The 18,023-nt window shown below is 41.3% G+C and overlaps 1 protein-coding gene across 6 annotated transcripts in view; it reads left to right on the top strand.

Annotated features, from left to right (window-relative positions):
- The window catches only part of ccser2a (coiled-coil serine-rich protein 2a), a 49,922-nt gene extending 39,533 nt beyond the window's left edge, over positions 1 to 10,389 (top strand). For 3 of the 6 annotated variants that reach the window (XM_085799675.1, XM_085799674.1, XM_085799676.1), the window contains exons 10-11: positions 3,614 to 3,698; positions 8,477 to 10,389. In XM_085799675.1, coding sequence (XP_085655801.1) covers positions 3,614 to 3,698; positions 8,477 to 8,568 — 177 coding nt within the window. In that variant the 3' untranslated portion in view covers positions 8,569 to 10,389. The remainder of the gene's footprint in view (positions 1 to 3,613; positions 3,699 to 8,476) is intronic. The other 3 variants (XM_085799671.1, XM_085799673.1, XM_085799672.1) reach the window with 1 other exon arrangement.
- The last annotated feature ends 7,634 nt before the right edge of the window (positions 10,390 to 18,023 follow it).

The raw sequence follows: 18,023 nt of genomic DNA, 5'->3' as shown, positions 1-18,023 counted from the left end.
CCTGGACGTTGAAACAAGTTCCCCCCCTTTAGATCCTGAAATTACCTCTCCACCCACATCCTGCTGTCGTCCCCCCTCACATTCACAGTCACAGCATAGCAAATGCACACACACCCACTTACAAATGCACACTCATTAACACACACTCACACAGCTGAGTCATCTTGGACAGGTGAGGATTTAATTTGCCAAACTCAGTCAAGTAAGACGTTGTTGCTAGACCTGAGGTATTAGCTGTGGGCAACCAGGAGAGGCTCTGTGCAGCAGATTAGGGGATTCAAGTAGAGAGAGGCCGATTCAGGGACACAGAATCATGGCTTCTTCTAAATACTGTTGTCTTTTGATGAAAAGGTTGTAGGATCAACTTTTCCATGACTTTTAAATTATTCTGCTACCTCTGCCAAGTTTCACACAATTTACTTTCGGGACTTTGCACTGATGAAATTATTGTTCTGTTGTTTTTTTTGCTTCTTCCCTTTTTTCCCAAGCTCCTCTGCCTCATGCAAAATTCTTTATACCATACTTAAAAAAATAAAGCGTAACCCTTTTGGTTACACACTATACCTCTTACAGTTAACCAGGTTTACAGAGTAAAGCAGGTTTACAGAGCACAAATATGTGCAATGCAACTACAGTATGACTTGCTGCTCTTTCATTATAAACGTAAACTATTGTCACAGGCACATTTTCATCTTAAAAAACTCAATTTACACTGATAAAATCTTGAAATTTTGTGCTCTTTCATAAATAAATAGAAAAAAAATGAAGTTTGTGAAAATTGGTCAGAGATGAAGCTGTCACCATTGTACAGGCCGCGCCAAAGAAAGAAAGAGCTGTGAGTGAACTAAACTCGTATACAGTTTAATTTGTTGAGAGAGCCAAGCAGGAAGCAAGTCGGCTACCAGGTATTAAACCCAAGGTCCCTGTGCTTTTGAGGGAGGAATAAAAGAGGTTTGATGAAATTGATGGAATATGAAAAAAAGAAAACTTTTATATTTCCCCAATTTCTGTCTCCGTGCCCTTGTGAAGCTCTGTTGGCCTTTCATTGGGGAGCCTTTACAGCGGTGAAAGAACTGTAAAAAGTTGACAGGCTGAGCAGCTGCTGCGGAGGTCTAATAAAGCTGCCAGACACTGTCAGATAATTCAAGAGCCCTCCAACATACCCACTTGTTCTCATCGCCGAAGGTTTTCCTCTCCGCAAATGAAGCCTCAACGGGAGGTTTCTACCGAGACCTCCTGCTGTAACAGTTGTTGGTGTTCAAGGGAGGACATGGACCAGAGCAGATCAGTGGAACTTATTCTTTTTCTCTCCTCAAGCAGTCGCACTAGGAGGCCTCTGAAACAGCCTGGGCTGGACCGGCTGGGAAGTTGCTACCTTCCCCCTTTCGACTTTTATCTCTGCTGCTTCTTCTTCCCACTGACAGATTTGGTGCCTCTCTTTTTCTCTATTAGTGTTGAATTGAGAGGCGGTCCTCACCACATCTGAGGAAAAGGAATAGCACTTTATAAGGTTTCAGTCTGTCGGCTTCGCTCTGTGGCCTTGATGCTCCTTCACTTTGACTCTCCCAGTCAGGAGCCAGGGATCTTTGAATTGCTTAGGTGTTGGAATAGGCAAAGGGCTTGTATTCTTTCAGGAACACGTTTGTCTGCAGAATCACAGATGCACAAATGCTGTAAATGGATAAACATTGACTTGACACTTTCTGTCTTTCTGTAATTAATTATATGTTATGTTATCACAGAGTTATAATCTTATCTTACTGTGTAGCCCAAGATCTCAGGGAAATGCACTGTTGCCCATAAAGTTTGTGAATTTTTGGAAAATAGTGGTTTTATTTTCACAGTGATATTTTATAAGTTTTGAGAAGATATGCATCTTATCTATCTAGAACAAATCACATTATCATTTCATGAGAAGAGGTAAAAAAATATTTTATTCCAATTTTGTTGGCAGCCGTGTATATACAACTCATTCAACAGATGTACACCAAATTCCCAACCAGTGACGATGTCACTTCATAAGGAAGTGACTTTATCTTTAATTGGTGCCCCCCCATCTCACACACACAAACTGTCAGCCTTCACAGTGATGGATGGAAAAGTTGAATGGCAGTGTTTTTGATGTGGTCTACGAAAGCTATTTAAAGGGATAGTTCACCCTAGAATGATATTTCGCTCATTATCTACTCACCCTCATGTGGACTAAGGGCTGGAAGAAGTTTGAGAGTCCTCCGTCCCTTCTCTGAGTTACAGGGGGTCTCAGCGTAGCAGTGCATGTCCATATAACGGTTGTAAAGGGACACCAGAGCTCTTCGTAAAAAAACACACACAAAAAAACATCCAAATACCTCCATGATGCTCGTATGTAATGTCCGTCTTGTGCTGAAGCCCCAAATTGCGTAATTGTCCCGAAAAAAATTAAATAAGTCTATATTTTAAGCTTGTTTGTAGCGGAAGCTTCTCAAAGCTCCTCTTCCTGGTCCGTCCAAATCTCGCGTGATTCGCAGTAACCGCACTGACGCCGGCGCAAATCACGCGAGATTTGGACGGACCAGGAAGAGGAGCTTTGAGAAGCTTCCGCTACAAACAAGCTGAAAATATAGACTTATTTAATTTTTTTCGGGACAATTACGCAATTTGGGGCTTCAGCACAAGACGGACATTACATACGAGCATCATGGAGGTATTTGGATGTTTTTTTGTGTGTGTTTTTTTACGAAGAGCTCTGGTGTCCCTTTACAACCGTTATATGGACATGCACTGCTACACCAAGACCCCCTGTAACTCAGAGAAGGGACGGAGGACTCTGAAACTTCTTCCAGCCCTTAGTCCACATGAGGGTGAGTAGATAATGAGCGAAATATCATTCTAGGGTGAACTATCCCTTTAACTTTCTAGTATTGCTTTGTTTTTGTGCCATGCCTCTGATGGAGTGCTCTTCAGCGGATTTTAGGTCAACCACTAGGGAGCGTGGTAATGGATTTGATTCATATAAAAAAGTTAAACAATTATAGCGTAGGAGGCAAACAGTTTCCACAGTGGTCCAGGAAGAAACAACATGAAGACGATTGGAAGTCTCCAGGTAGCAGATGGTTTATAGGATAATGAGTAAACTTCAATACTGTGTCAGACAAAGTGAGAAAATAAAAAATAATACTATAGCCTATACTATACTATAGCAGAAGATGTAGAGAGCAATATTTAGGTTGATGTTCGCACTGAACAATTTCCTGTTAACAAGAGCCTTATGTAATTGTTGCTGGAGAACTTATACTGTAATCATAGATGTGGGTGGGTGGGTGGGTGTTTGTTTCGAACAGTGCCATGCTATTTAACCTCTGTAGTACATTTGCAGTTTGAAGTCAGTGCTCATAACTTTTTAACAAACCTTAAGGAATGACCCATCTAACAGTGTAACATAGTGTTTATCATTTCTGTGCATCAGTGTGCGTGTGCATGTCCTCCCGTCCCTGTTAATCGTCCTATCCATACTCTTTAACACTGCATTCATGCTTGTGAGTGCGTTTTTACCCTGTGAGCTTGTGTGTGTGTGTGGGTGTGTGTGTGTTCTAGTACGTCATGCCTTTTGTCCTTTGTGTTTTTCTCTGCATAGGGTGTGCTGCCCACCCCGCTGCTGTCCCCGTGGCAGGCACAGCACCAGGGCGTGACCCGTACCAGCATGCCCCAACGCAGACAGAGTGAGTCACTAACATCCTTTGCTGCCTCTTCCCCATCTTTTCGTAACACAACATATCCAGGGGTCTGTAAATAGCCTAAAAAAAAAAAAAAAAGTTTGGCTGTGTCTCCAATTAAACTCCTCTAAACTACAGAGACATCTTTGTTCCAGTTAGTAGCAGTGTTTTTTTTTTTCACTATGCAATTACAGGGCCATTTGTGCTGCGTGTTTACTTTAGGTTAATTTGGAACAAGATTAATCAGATGCAAAATAGTTTTTCTCGTTTGCTTTACTAAAAACAGTCTGACTTCTTGTCCATTAACAATTAATTTCCTGGTGTTTATTTCCTGTGCTGTCCATAAAAATCTAAAAGTTCCCCTTTATTAACTGTGTTCAGACAGAAACAGCTAAGTTTGTCGAGTTTCTACGACCTGCGGATGACCGTATTTCAAAGCCTCAGTTTCTCTCTCTCCACAGTTTGTAGATATTTATTCAAAAATCATACATTTACTATAATTTTGCAGTGGTAATAGTGGGAAAAAAACAAAACAATACAAATAACACACGTCAACATAACACAATCTTTGCTTTTGGGTTGAAAGAATTCATTTTGCAACCTTCCTCAGAAAGAGTTTGACTTCATTGAGAAAGATGGGACTGCAGAGACAATGACAGTTCAGTCACAACACTCTCATCCATCCCTCAGCAAAGCTTTTGTATTATTCAGCGCTGATGAGGTGGCAAGTAGGGGAGCCAGGTAAAGAGACTGACTGTCAGTGAACAGACTTCAGAAAAATGCACATACGTGAGAGAGTGAAAATGAAAAATAAAGAAGGAAGCCCACGCTGTGCTCTTCTGAGCTATCCCAGTGGGGATCTGCTTTGTATCAAGAAGAAAGTTGGGAAAAAGGTGTTTTTTTAGTATCTCAACCTATTTCAATATCAAGTACACTTGTGTTTTTAGACTATTTTGACAGATACTGTATGTAAGTACAACATAGCATTCAGTCAACGTGCATTTCCTCCTACCAGTAGATAGCGTGGTCTAATTAAGCAAAACACGGAGTATCAAAAGAGGATCTGCACAGTGGGAGGAAAAGAGTAGGAGGAAAGAGGTAATGACACTGTTACATGCTAGAATATAGCTGCTATGAAGTCATACTTCGATATAAGATGAGAAACAACGGACGGGAGGAAAACAAGTGTAGTTTTGTTTCTCTGGATAAACCACTAATGGTCTGACCTCCCGTAGGGAGATCTGGCTGTAAACAAACCAGCAAAAAGAGTTCTTGCCAGCAATGAAGGTCTTCAAAAATAGAAATTGCCAGGCCTGAAAAAAAGAAAATTGGGCCCTTAACACACATCTCAATGAACTGCATGAGGCAACGATAATTATATTTTGCATTAAATTGGTTTGTTTGTTGAACTAATGTGTGACCTTTTCTTGCGAGCACGAGCTGCGTGTCAATTCTGGGTATAACATTTCTCAACTCCAACAAATGTCAGTCTTACATATCTGTGCCCTCCTCTCTCTCTCTAAATCCCACTCTACCCTCTATCCCTGTCTTTTAATCCTTCTCTCTTCTTCTTTGCTCAAAAATATCTGACAATGGATCTCCCATGTTCTTCTTCTACCTTTGCCTCCCCACACATAATGCCTATGGCAAGGAGTGGAGCATCTAGTGCACTACTTCACTGACACAGCGTGGTACAGTAATCCTTTCTTTAACCTGAAGTCAACATGCTGCTCCCGCTGACCCCCAGCTCCTGCACGCTGAGCTGTGGTCTGGTGTCACGTGGAGCAGAAGCATGCTCCTCTACATCTGCGCGTGCATGCTCTGCATTGGGTTTGCAGTTTTTTAATTTGTGTAATTCTTCATGACACCTGAATGAATGAGTGTTGAGTCACAAAGACACTGTTTGAGTTGTGATCTTTGTTTTTCATATTTCATTTCTTTGTTGGGTTGTTTTTTTTAAAATGGTTTAGTGTTGCTGTGATGCTCTTGTTATTTTCTGTCTTTTTTATTAGTCCCATCCAACCACATTAGGTCTATATAGGAACTGTTACGCATGCATTGGGAAATCTCTCTGTGTGGGTTTGTTCTACTATATTTAATCCTTGAATACTGTAAAAGCGTGGTTATTCAAAGGTTTCACCTTGAAAGACTTGGATAAAGTGTGTTGAAAGGAGTAACGTTTAAGAGTAACCTTGTGATATTGAATATGAATGCACATTACTACTGTCCTGAGTGATCGCCTTCATTCTAACTTCAATATCAAAGGCTGTTGAGCGCAGCAAGCAGAGACAAGTAATCTCACATCCACGGCTGTCACACTCTTCCCTCTGCTTGATTTCAAACACAATCCGAGCTGCCATCCTCACAACCACCTACATTAAATGAAAGTATGAAATCTAATATGGCTTTTAAATGGAATGCCACCATATTGTCGCTCTCATCTGCTGAAGCCCCATTGTCTTCCATCACCCAAAAAGGGGGTTATTTACATCTTATTAGCATCTTATTCATATTCTTGCATGTTGCCTTTCTAATCACATACCATTTTTCATGGTGGGCGAGGCTGCAGCTGAGGCCGGTTATGGTCGGCCCTGACATCTCCAATGTGCCTAGAATTGGCACCTTTCTTGGTTAGACAGGCTGATTTTCTGTTAAAGTGATAGCCGTCATTAGAGAGCTGAGATGTTTACGTCTTGGCAGTGTTGTGAAGAGCTCAAAATGATTGCAGCCAATTATTAGTGTCTGTAGCAGACAGCTAGATGCAAATCATTATTGAGAGCCTACATGCATGTATATGCTACGTGCTGCTGCCACCGGCTTCTTCATCTGCGCCAGATATACATTTATGCACTGATTGCAAACCTCGCAATTAGTGTCACGCAGAGTCGTTTTCATTTCACAATGGATGTTTCACTCGATTTCTTTCTTTTTTTTTTTTTTGCTGTGAACCACACTGTCCTAATTGCAAAATACTACAAGGCTTCAATGTGTTGTCTTGAACAAAACAGGAAATAAGATCATATTAATGATGTCACTCAACTTTTTGATGATTCATTTTGATGATTTACTTGGGGGACATAAACTGTAATTTTTGTATTTTGCTTCATGCAGTGGGAGTCAGAGGGGAGTGCTCTCTCTCAGACAGAATCATGATAGGAATGAGAGATACGACAAAGCTAAATAAAAGACTTAATAACATGCTCATGCCTGGAGTGGCAGACTAATCAGAGCTATTGTAAGAGGCAACAAAAACATTCTTTATTTAGGAGTTTTCAAATTATAAACTTTGAAATCTAAAATCATTATTTACTAGCTTGAAAAAAAGAAAAAAAGCAACTGAGATTGAGCGATAGACCAGGGTTTTATAACAGGGTAGTGAGTGGACGCATTGTGGTAGGGGACCAGGAGATGGAGCTGTGGCCCTGGACATCTACTCCCACTCAAAATACAAGTGACCGATGGTAGACACAGTCTGAGCTGCCTGACCTGCACAGCTACACAGTGTATTCACATCCTCTGCGAGCCTTTCGCTTTCACAGTGGGTATGCTTCTGATGAAACTAAGGTCATGCTTTTAGCAGCTTTAGATGATCCTCGATGGATTTAGATTCTTTAGGTTCTGATCAAAGGACACGGGCAGAGAAAGGCCAGTCCTTGGATTTATGATGGTAAATCTGACAGTGTTATCATCAGTTTGCCTTTGAATTAGTTTCAAACTATGAAGACTTACATAAGATATGCCAAAGTATTTTTATAGATGCTGAGGTTGTGAGCTATTCAAAAAAATTGACTGGATAAGATATTCATATAAAGTTCAATAGTACTTTTTCTCCTGATCTGAGCAACTGTTCTTGCTGGTGGTTGTCTGCATTAATAACTGCTCGTGGCCGCTTATCTGGAAATTTAGCTGAGAATTGTTGTTGAGAACTTTAAAGTTATCTTATGGCACGCACTATACACTACGTTGGCAATATACTGATTCCTCTTGCAAAATGAAACAGATGTACAATCCCCCGTCTTTGAAGTGAAGCTGTGAAGATATTGTGTGAACAGCCTACTATTACTGTACAGGCGTGTTAAAACAAGTGCAAACTCTAATGAGCTTTTGTTGAGTCTGTGGCACAAAGGTGGTTCTCAATTCTCACAACAAATACAGAATTTAATAAGCCTTGCTGAGACAGTAATTGTTACAGGGCTGTTAAAGAATTGCATTAGATTGAAAACGTGCTAATAAGTTTATGTGCTTAGAGCACCGTGAATGTCCCCTAGTGTAGGACAACGCTGTGGTCGGTCTATATTCACGTGGTTAACGGCTCAGCACGTTCTCAAGCAGGCAGCAGGCATCTATCTCAGTGTGAATGTTTTGATTCAAAGACTTCAGTGGATTTCAGGCGCTCGCATGGCAAGGTTATTCTCCTCTGCTTGTTTTTAAGTGCTGAATCAGGGCTTCCTCTGTGACTTTTCCTCTCCCATTCCAGAAATAGTTCAGAGACTGGCAGTGGAAACAGGTCGTTGATATTCGAGAGTAAACAAGTCAGAGAAAGTCAAAATCTTCTGTGAGCTTTTAGACTCATAATTTCCTTTTGCAGTTTTCAAAAATATTCAAAAGCCTGGATTCCACAGGGATCAAAGATATCAAATAAAGGGGACATTTTTTTTTTTTTTTTTTAACAGCCATTTCTGGGACATGATAAGACAAAAGAGTTTTCATTATTCACTGACTGTTCTGTGTCTTTTTCATACCAGTTTTTGTATATTGAAAAATCTGTCTTTTTTCCCCTGCAGCCTCAAATACTACAGCCTTTCAACCTCTGCCTCAACGAGCACCTCCGCCAGGGAAGAATAGTAAAAACTCCCCCCACCGAGGGCCGCAGTGACCTTACGAGGAGCAGATCAGACGGAGAAACCCATAGAGAAGCCGACCGTCCTCTTGAAGGCCTTATGGCAGATGTTTCCAGCCCAGCAGACCCCGACAAGCTGAGTCATCTCCTCAGCACCCACCTGCACTGCCTGGGCTCGGCTGCCCCACAGGGGGCAAATGCTAGAGACATCCCGACGTCAGCAGCTCAGTCTGCGGCGCAGCATGAGTGGGGAGCCCCCGCTGTGATGCTGCAGAACTCTCTCACCCCTAGATCTGCTGCTGCTTCGTCTTGCCCGCGCATGCTGCTGCAGCCTCCTCGCCTTCAGAAGCGCGTGTCTCTCCCTGCACTCAGGCCGGGCGGCACCCAGGGCTTTGTCCCCCTGAAGCCGGGGTCCTCCCTGAGGCCTCTGACTAACTGGACCAAGCAGCTGCCTCCTCCGTCTAGAGGCCTTCCCTGCTTTAACTCCGGACCCCAGGTGAAGGCTCAGAGTCTACGTCGCACTTCACTGCTTCAGCCTAGCACAGCATCAGACCCTCGCAGGGATCCACAGTTCTCCATGTCCAGCCCAGTGGAGCCTGACCGAGGGACGCTCAAAGACCCCGGGTCAGCCAAGACCCTGATCCCTTTGAGTCGATCATGTCTCCCCAAGCCAAAGATTCCCTGAGGAGCTTAAATCCGCTCATCAACACCTAAAACTGGAATCACTCAGACATTGATATTAACCCCCACTCCCACGCCGTAGTAAAGTGTGACTGTTTTTTCTTTTGTGTATCAAAAGAACATGAGTACATTAACCCACATTGACAATTCAGGGACTGCCTGTGTCAGTGACATTGGTGCGGTAACTGCTGTACAGCATTGTTTTCTAACTGCCTGACTGACAAATTGGAAAATAATATGTAGCAAGATCTTGTCTTCACAGCAGTCCACAGAGAGAAAAAATAATGTCCAGTTTACTAGCTTTGCACATGCTCGTGAATGCTGCCGATGCACAAAAAAAAGAGTATTTCCATTCAGAGAAGTCAGCCTATTGTTTTGTTTTGCAATACCTGCTGGCTATTACCACATTTTAAAATCAAGTTCACTTGTCCTTACACATCTGTGCCCTCCTGACACACAGGTGCGTTTGGTTTTAAACACTGAGGTGACATAAACGTGACCTTTGCTGTGTAATAGAAAGCCCGGGGGAGGATAGAGGCAAAAACAAAGTGAGAAATAAATTTTAAAAAAAGAATAAAATAACAGAAGAATTGAAATAGGGTCAAGAGTCTGAAAAGCAAATTTGTCAAAGCTCTCTGGAGCTGTCGCCTCCATAATGAAAATATGTGTTTGTATAAGTGAGTGTGTGTGTGAGAGAGGTGAGGGACAAAGAGAACGGCAGCCTCCATACTGTATGTTTGTGTTTCTAGGTCAGCTCGCTAGGCTTTAATCCTGCATCAAACTTTGAACCCTGTACATGTTAGCCAGAGGGGCCGCAGAGATCTTCTGTGTAAATGCAGCTCAGATGGAAATACCATGCTGGTGGCGGAGATATGATTTGGAGAACAGTATGCAAGTGAGGAACTCGCTCTCATAATGTGGAAAAGAGCAGTGTAATAAAGCACTCACACACTTAAGTGAGCTCAGGTACAATGTGGGCTCGCTCATAGCCATGCCCAAACACACACAAAGCACTTCAACACTCTGAAGTGTCTGTTATTTCAGAGTTACTGTGCATTTGTTAGAGAGAAAATAGTGGAAGAGTAACAGGAAGTCTGCCGAGAGCCGACAGCTTTGCAACAAAGCTAATTTAAAACCTTACTGGATATTATTGTCCCTTAAAAGTCAATCACAACTCCCCCAAAAATAAAAACATCACTTGTTTCCAGTGCAAATAAATGTGTTTTAGAAGTTCAGAGAACTTTTCATGGTGGTTTCATTAGCTGGCTCATTTTAAGAAATCATGATTTGATGCAGGAATATTTAACAAGTCAAATTCAGGAGGGAAACGAAACACTTAATTTAAGAAAAAGAGAATTTTGGATCGAATTAAATAACTTGTTAAGAAGGACGCTTTTGCAATGCACGCTGACCTCCTTGAACTATCTCCCTCAATAACCCACACATGGAAATATCAGCTAACAGGGATTCATTAGACGTGGGAAGCTGCTGCCCGCTGTGTGTGTGTGTGTGTTTGAGCTGTTGCGTTTTTTTCCCCCTCCCTGTCTCTCCCCTACTCTCGCTCTCTTGCACATCTCCCCGGGAACATCAAAGGTATTAGCGTGGTATTTTCAGGTAGGGAGCCTTCGGGGCTTTAGAGGTGTTTCTCTGGGAGTTTTTGAGAATTGTGTTTATCTCTCCTTTTGCGGAACCATTTCGCAGTCAAACGCTCCCGAAATGTCCCCTAACGGAGAGCAGCAGTGTGTTAAAAAGGCCTTCTGACAGCAACTTTGCTCTCTTCTCTGTCACGCCGCGTGACCACTTGGTGTACGCCTCTGGCACTGTCCGGTCTACTGCGTCCAATAATGCACCCTATATAGACAGAGTGAGACACACACACACACACACACACACATCACATGCATACACATAAACGCACATGTACAGGAACTCTGACAAAACTCAAAGAGACACAAACTCAGAAGGGGCACATACATCACATCACGCTTCTCAGCGGCCGCACAAGTGCTGCAACACGCACACACACTTTTGGAATTTTATTCCAAAGTGCATAAAAGTCTGTTAGTGTTGTTTTGGTAGTTCGGACAAAATGAGCACAAAGTACACACTGATCCATCTGTCCGCGGAAGCTAAATAAAAATGGCTGTCTCCCGGAAATAGGTAGAGTCTTGTCTGTGTGTGTGTGTGTGTGTGTGTGTGTGTGTGTGTGTGTGTGTGTTTCTGCCTGTGGATCCATGTGGCTGATAAAACATGTTTACCTGTTGGTTGGATCAACATTGTGCTGAAGCATCCAAGCAGTTAATGGCGCTCTGTGAAGCCAAGAAAAACTCATTTCTTTTAATGAAAACGGAAACGGAGACAGAGAGATACATACAGAGGACGGGAAAGATGCTCAGCCAGAGACAATAAGATGAAGCAGCAGGAAAGAGATAAGATTAAGAGATGTAACGATGAACTACTGAAGGAACTATCATCAAGATAAGCCGAATGTTTGCCTGTAAAATGTTGTGAAGGTGTGAATAAGAGAGGGAGGCAAAAAGCCATAGCGTGGTGGTGTGTTTGTGTGCACTCTGTGTCCAGAGAATAGCCTGGTCCCCACAGCTGTGTCACTCACTGCTTAGCAATGCCAAACAGGAAATCAATGTTGCCTGCTGTGTGTTTGCCTGTGTGTTTGTGTGTGTGAAAGCGAGAGAGAGGGTAAGGGGGTGAGAGAGTGTCTCTAGCCACCTCTGGCTGCCAGGGTTCATTCTTGGAAGAGTGTGTGTGTGTGTGTGTGTGTGTGTGTGAGAGAGAGAAAAAGAGAGAGAGATGTGTCTGCTCACAGGCCAAAGGCAAACCCATGCCAGGGAAAGCAGGGCAGTGCCACCCTATCTCCAAATCAATGTCCCTGCTCAGTTTAGCAGTCAATCCAATCAGTTGCACTAGCTATGCTTTATCAAAATCAAAACTGGTCTGAAAACTCCAACCAACTTGGATCAATTCTACAACAGGCTCTTGTTTCACTTTGTTTTGAGACTTCCTAATTATTGAGGCTGCGTTACATGGCAGGAAAAGTGTTACCAAAGGGGCTGTGATGTTCTATTGTACCTCTCTGAATGGCACAGAACTGCATTTCTGCACATTATCTATCTATGAAGATGTTTTTTTTATTGCAATACAGTGACAATGCACATCAACTAAGACGTGTTACCTGACTTCTGCTACCACAAATTCACTGATATTTAGAAAATACAGAAGAGTTACTGCAAATAGAAGAAAAAGATGGAGGCATATTTTCAGTTTCAAGCTCTTGGTTTTACTTTAAGCTGCTACATGCTACATTTTTTTTGTACTAACAAAGAATCAAATGATTATGCTTATGTAAAATGAGTTTCTTTAAACAATAAACCCAGAGATTATAATCACCTATCTTCACAGTTACTGTAGCCCCAGCTCTGTGGAGCATTTTAGCTCTAGTAAACCCACTGAGCGCTACCTGCACGGCATCAAACTGCAGAGAGAGAAATGAAGTCGGTGGCTAGTGGTGAACACAATGGGGCATTTAGCAGCTAAAAAGAGTCACAAATTTCCCTCAGGAGGAGGAGGAGAGCCAAACAGAGAAACAAATATTGGATGTGCATTTGTCAGGTGGACACAAACAGGGCTGAATGCTAATTCTGCTACATAAATGTAAGATGCTGTTTTCAACTCCACAAGGTGATCATGTTTTTATTTACAGCTTGTGGCCATTAAAAAAAAATGCTAATGCATCTTTAACACCATCATTAGGAGAAAGCTGCCTCCTCTAACTTTTCCTAATGATGGTTCAAGCAAAAATGAAATCCCTAGCTTGAAACATTATTTATTTTTGGAGTAACTCTACTGTTATACTACATTTGACCTGTGGTTTGTTGTATTTGTTGTCCAAAGCAGCAACAACATAGTCCATTGATCCACCACCCAAGTGACACAGTTATTATTTTCATCATAGCTGGATTTCCACCTGGAGGTTTCGAGTGTTAGCAGATAAAGCACATACCGTAGTGTAGCTGTTCATATTTTCTTCACATAATATGCAAGGTCACTGCATTTATCACTACATACCGTAATGCTCTCAGTTTAGCACTGTCTCCAGAATAACTGTGCAATATTGTTTAAAGCAAACAGAAGAGGGAATGCTATACTATATTTTAGTAACCTTTTATGCAAATACAAAAAAGCAATTAATGCTTTTTTAAAATATTAATATTAATTTTAAAATTCTAATCTGAAGCACTTTAAATGACGTTGGTTGTTGAGGCTGAATGAACATTATGGATTTAGAGGCTACTTGTATTTAATTTGGTACCTGCTTTGATTTCTCTTCATCTTTCTTCCTCTTTCACCGTTTGTCACTGTTTGCAGAGCTGATAATACTCTTGTGGAAAGTAATGTGAGACAGCAACAAAGGTTGAAAAATAACTCTGACATAATGGTTTTTTCTGTTGAAGCTCTGCCACCTTTCACTATCTTTCTTTAATATGTTGTTTCCGGGCGTGTTTATACCTGTGTTTAAACTGTGCGGAAGAGTCAAAATGTTAAAGACGAGGGCACAGGAAAGACGCTCTCCCATCGATGAGAGGGCACAGGTGAAAATGCTGTGTCCTGCAGTGAGAGGTATGATTCTGGCAGTCGGTGCTCTTTATTGATCTGAATCACAGATGCTCAACAACACGTAAAAACAACAACAACAAAACATAAGCATAAAGCTGCTGATCTCAGTGCAAGGTCAAGAGAAGTTTCACTCTCAATTTGTGTTCCCTGGTTTTCACTGTCTACTGGTTTTACTTCTGTTGAAATAAAGTATGATTGTGAAAAATATATAATTATGTCTTCATCTTGTTATTCTCAGAATAAATTCTTAACTTCTTTCTGTCGAATCCCTGCATTTATTTTGGCGCTATATAGGAGATATTAGGAAGTCCATGATTCTTCAGGCCAATCAGCAATTTCTCTGACAACTTCCAGGAGCCCAGTTGTAATGAGATATGGGGGCTGTAGCATGAATGAATATGGACACCTTCATTTTGAGAAAATATGCGATGAGATTTTTAAGTAGAAGCAAGGAGACGTAGACTTGGCTATGACTTTATTGTGTTATCTTTGACAGGAAATGCCTTGAAGTAGAAGCATTTCCCTTCCCGTCATATAAATTAAACTGAGTAGCATTACTCATCTCTACTCATTACAACGCATACACTGTACACCTTGCACATAGTCCGCTAACTAATGAGGTTACGCGCTTCACAGAAGATGGGTGGGTAACAGCCTGCCAAGCGCGTGGAGTAGCATGTCACTGTCATTAACTTGGAAACGTGGGAGATGGAGTGCAAAAGGTTTTCTCTTGAAAAGAAGCCGAGTTCTTTTATCATAAACTGTCAAATATGTGTTGGAGATTTTCACTGTTGAAATTTCCGAGAGCTGCAGGTTGCTTCTCAGAGAACACCTATTAAGTAGAGTCATTTAATGGATAATGCTGAGGAATGCGGAGATGCCTCAATGAAAAATTATCCTTCTCAATATAGAGACCCTTCCAACAGAAGGGTGGTTTACATCAAGCTTCTTTTCCCACACTATCTAACAGTCACATCTGAAGCTTTATGGTGTTTATACTCAGCTAAATGTTCAAACCTCAGGCTACTTGATTTTAAAATATTGTAGATTTATGAATACATCAAATGCAGCCTGACATATTTTGTAGGGTAGGGAGATGTTAGGCATTGACCATGTGACTATAAAATCATTGGTTCAATTAAGGTTTTCTTCATCTGTCTCTTGTCTTCATTTTGTGTATGACCTGTGGCATAAACGAGGCAAAAAGAAGAAGAAAGTTCAAATAAAGTTCAAATGATTATACAATGACTAAGAGCCTCACTCATAGAAATACAGGTAGCTGCAGCCGCAGGGCCTTTTCCACCAGACTGCAACTACTTCTTCCCTCAAGCTGTGTGACTCCTGTGAACTTGCACACCTATGTCAACTCAACCATTCCCCACACACAATACCACCTGCCTGTATCTACTGCATCCATTGACAGTGATGGTTGTACAGGAGGCTACACACCACTTAAACCTTTTGCGCTTTTTTTTTCACTGCACTCAATATCATAAAGACCACCACTCACTTGCTCACAGTAGTATTAACATTACAACAAACATCGTGTGGTAGCCAACTGAGCAATCAGCTAATAAGCCAAGTTATTAGTGCTATACATGCCTTTGTGATACCTTCATATGCCTACATTTAACGTTTTTGTTATCTTTTAATATTATTATATTTTTTGTTTTGTTTTGTTTTAATCAGGAATTATAATTGTGTTTGTTCATGTCTATATGTGCTTTGTTTTCCTTGAATAAAAATAAAGAGTCACCTTCACCTTCACCTACACCCAACACACCCACACACAGGACTAAAAAACAGAGAGAAAATAAATTGTTCTAACAATATTGCAATATTTTAATAAAACAGCATGTGCAAAGACTATAACCATAATACAAATCTTAATTCATAATTTTCTTCCACCCCTTTTCTGGTTGCAAACTCGTTGATTATCCAATCAGGTGCAAAGAAAAGTGACTCTAAAAAATGTCCTTGCAGAAATGTTGAGTGTGCTGGGATAGCGCGGGATCTACACCGTAAAGAACCAATTAAGACCTTGGTGGTCGCACCTGGTGCTCCATCTTTGAGGGGCGTACGTAACGTGGCCGCAGGCGGCGCCACAGGTCACGGTAAAGGGGGAAAGCGAGGACGTGTGTATGCTGGGCCAGTATTGATCCGCACAAACAAGCAGTGCCTACATGCATGCTTGCAAATGTTCGCTTACCCTCCGCAGTTTGACTGCAGGCTATAGCTGGACACTGGTTGGGTGGCCAGGGAAAGGAAGGCCCTAAAGCTGCGGTCCTGAAAGTTCAGGATCTGCACACCATGCAGAGAATTTATTAGTGCACCTGAAATAAACATGGCGGCCATAGTAGGCCAAACTTCCTAGCCACTTTTGTGTGTAATGTTGTGTGGGGCTGCAAACTGTCACTGCTACTACAGCCTACTCGTACACGGACTCGAATAACGTCTCCTGCCGACGTTTGGACTCGTTTATGGGGGCAAAGTTTTCTCTACCCTCCGGTCAGAGCTGCTGACTATGGCCCAACAAGGAGCAGAGTTGCCTGAAATCACCACTTCAACTTGATTAAGGTAAGTTTCTGCTCATCTACACGTCTCTGAGTGTCAGCTTTGCTCTGTGCCGTGAGGCTGCTGCTTGTTGTTCTGCTCCTGGTTTCTGCTGCCTCCTCATTTCTTTCAGCTGTTTTTTTTGCTGCTTCATTTTCTCATATGCAATGTTTGTGTGTTGATGTGACTTGCGCATTAATTTCCTGCACTGGTTGGATTTTTTTACTTAAGGGTTGTTTTTAGCATGTGCATATTTATGCTTTCATGTTGATAATTGACTTAATTAGTTGTGAAATGCCTACTCATGGTTTGAGTATTATGAGTGTTGAGGGTTGAATTGGTTTAAGGCGTGTTTGACTTGTGACTGGATTTCTGGGGCTTTATTCCGAAGAGTAAGTTCAACAAACTCTGAGCTGCTGGTCTGAGTTGGTTCATTCACCTCAGACTGTGTCAACTTAGAGTGTATTATGTATTTGTAATGACCATCACAAAGCCCTCATCAATGGATGCTCTTGTACAAATCACCATGGTAACCAGTGGAGGAAACAAGGCTGCTGTCCTTCACCTCAGTGATTATAAGTTCCTATAGCAGCTCCCTCCATCTCCTGGCTTGATGTGCATTATCAGCAGTGAGACCTTGCATGGACAGGTATATGTGTGTGCATTTCTTAATCTTCTCCAGTAAATTGAATTTACCACGCGTTCTTGTAGAAACATGTCAAAGGGGATGAAGTGAAATGGCAGGAAACAGCTGCTGAGCATTCATGTGTCAAAGCACAGGGTTTTACGTCAATCATACATGCAATATTTCAGTTTTTCCTTTGATGAATGAACAATATAGTCCTTATGGCATGTATGAGGTAATTTTTTAGAAGCAACACAGGAACTTTAGGAAACAGGAAAAAGAGTTGTGGCATGGGAGATAATTGTAGCCTGAGTCATTCAAATTAAATGTTTCGGAACTTTTTTTTATTCCGGTGCAATCTCATGGGCACAGACTGGAAGCAACTGGAAATTAAAATGTAGGGGGGAAAAAACTGGGTTCAAGCGAGGTGGGTATATTTTGCTTACATATCCAAATTTAGTTTTTAATCATATTTGACTAAATATCATTCAGTATGAATACGTGTACAGACTCAATAGGTACAGATAGAAACGCTTAAAGTCAACCTGAGTAATGAATTATAAAGCAGCTAAATGTAAGATTACTGCCAGTGAAAAACAAATTATTTTTGTCTAAATAATTTATGGTTATTGAAATTTTAACATCTCAATTTTTTATACATCTGCAACAAATATTAAATTTCACAGAAAAGTTTCACATAAAAATAAAATATTTTAAAGTTCGGTATTCAGCTCTGTTTAGCAAGATATGTGGCACTCAGTTTTTTATGTATGTCCAAGTAACTTCTAGATGAGATGGATATTTAAGACTCTTCATCATTCATTATTCATCATTTTAGAATTTGATTACTTTAAGACATTCAGCAACAACTGCGTACATTGATACGTTTGGCAATTTATCCTTTACAGTTTCTTGAATGTTCAGAAGAAATTTTGAATCCAGTGAGAAATGGGGAAACAGCTTCTGGTACATGTCCAAAAAAATATATAAAATATGACTC

Source organism: Trachurus japonicus, chromosome 15, assembly GCF_045865225.1.
Source record: "Trachurus japonicus isolate A0001 chromosome 15, Traja_1.0".
NCBI classification, from domain to species: Eukaryota; Metazoa; Chordata; class Actinopteri; order Carangiformes; family Carangidae; genus Trachurus; species Trachurus japonicus.
This window is presented reverse-complemented; position numbering and strand designations above follow the sequence as displayed.